This window comes from Lontra canadensis, unplaced genomic scaffold, assembly GCF_010015895.1.
Source record: "Lontra canadensis isolate GAN:19392208 unplaced genomic scaffold, GSC_riverotter_1.0 scaffold5043, whole genome shotgun sequence".
Taxonomy (NCBI): Eukaryota; Metazoa; Chordata; class Mammalia; order Carnivora; family Mustelidae; genus Lontra; species Lontra canadensis.
Window position 1 is genome coordinate 1 of NW_022636024.1, and position 1836 is coordinate 1836.

The 1836-nt window shown below is 55.4% G+C and overlaps 1 protein-coding gene across 1 annotated transcript; it reads left to right on the plus strand.

The window, feature by feature from the left end:
* Positions 1-71: 71 nt before the first annotated feature.
* On the plus strand, positions 72-1817 carry LOC116863911 (filaggrin-like; the record flags this gene model as incomplete). Its single annotated transcript, XM_032851211.1, has 2 exons — positions 72-239; positions 618-1817. Coding segments are annotated over 2 exons (1368 nt in total), but the record flags the coding sequence as incomplete, so codon positions are not given.
* Positions 1818-1836: the final 19 nt, after the last annotated feature.

Sequence of the window (1836 nt, forward strand, 5' to 3'; positions counted from 1 at the left end):
GACATAGCCAGACACTCAGGGACCCATCAAGGGCAGACAGCCATCCACAGGCACTCTGACTCTGCCCACAGAGACTCAGGATCCACCACCAGGGAAAGACAAGGGCGCCACCATGAGCTGTCAGGAGACATAGCCAGACACCCAGGGTCCCATCGAGGACAGACAGCCATCCATGAGCAGCCTAACTCTGCCCACAGAGACTCAGGATCCACCACCAGGGAAAGACAAGGGCACCCCCGTGAGCAGTCAGGGGACATAGCCAGACACTCAGGGACCCATCAAGGGCAGACAGTCATCCACAGGCGCTCTGACTCTGCCCACAGAGACTCAGGATCCACCACCAGGGAAAGACAAGGGCTCCACCATGAGCAGTCAGGAGACATATCCAGACACCCAGGGTCCCATCGAGGACAGACAGCCATCCATGAGCAGCCTAACTCTGCCCACAGAGACTCAGGATCCACCACCAGGGAAAGACAAGGGCGCCACCATGAGCAGTCAGGAGACATAGCCAGACACTCAGGGTCCCATCGAGGACAGACAGCCATCCACGGGCAGCCTGACTCTGCCCACCAAGACTCGGGATCCATCACCAGAGAAAGACAAGGGCACCCCCATGAGCAGTCACGGGATAGCTCCAGACACTGGGAAACTGGACATGGACAAATCTCTTCCGGATCTGGTAACACCAGACACCAGGGATCCAGTTTCAATCAGGCCAGTGACAGTGAAGGACAATCAGAAGACTCAGATATTCAGTCAGGGTCAGTCCAGGAATGGTCCGGGTCCAATCAAAGGAGACAACACGGCAGTGCACATGGCAGTCCTGACCACTCAGGGTCTTACTTCTACACGATACCCTCCCAAGAACAGTTTGACTCTGCCCACGGACAGTCTCAACCCAGTACCAGGGGGAGACAAGGATCCCGCCATGAGCAGGCACATGACAGCTCTAGACATGCAGGATCCCATGAGGGTCAGGCAGCTGATGGTGGGCACTCTGAGTCAGGATCCCGCCACCAGCAACCATCCACTTGGACATATGGCTCTAGGCAATCACAGTCTGGGCATGGACAATCGTCATCTGAATTCAGGCCACTGAGAAACCGAGGGTCCAGTGTCAGTCAGGACAGAGACAGCGAAGGGCACACCGAAGATTCGCAGAGTCAGTTTGGATCTGGCTCAGGAACCCAACACGGCCATGCACAAGACAGCTCTAGACGCTCTGAGTCTCATCGAGGGCAGAGAAACAATCATGGGCAGTCTGAGTCTGGCCATGGACGCTCAGACACCGGTAGTAGGAGACAAGGATCTAGTCATGGACACTCTATAGATACCTCTAGACAGTCAGGGTCTCATGGTGGAGAGCCATCCTCTCGGGGACATAGTGACTCCTACCATGGACAGTCAACATCACGCACAAGAGGAAGACCAGAATCACAGCGTGAACAGTCTACAGACAGGTCCAGACATTCAGGCACTGAACATGGACAACTGTACTCTGGATCCAGAGCAAGCAGACATCAGGGACCCAGCATGAGTCTGGCCAGCAGCAGCAAAGGACATTCAGAAGATTCAGGTAGAGAATTCGCAATGACCTATGAAAATTCTGGGTCCAGCTCCAGAAACCAACATGGGTCTACCCATGGGCAGTCAGCTGACAGATCAAGACAGTCAGATTCCTATCACGGGCAGACAGGCACCCATAGGCAGTCTGACTCAACCCACCAAGACTCGGGATCCACCACCAGGGAAAGACAAGGGCACCCCCGTGAGCACTCAGGGGACATAGCCAGACACTCAGGGACCCATCAAGGGCAGACAGCCATCCACAGG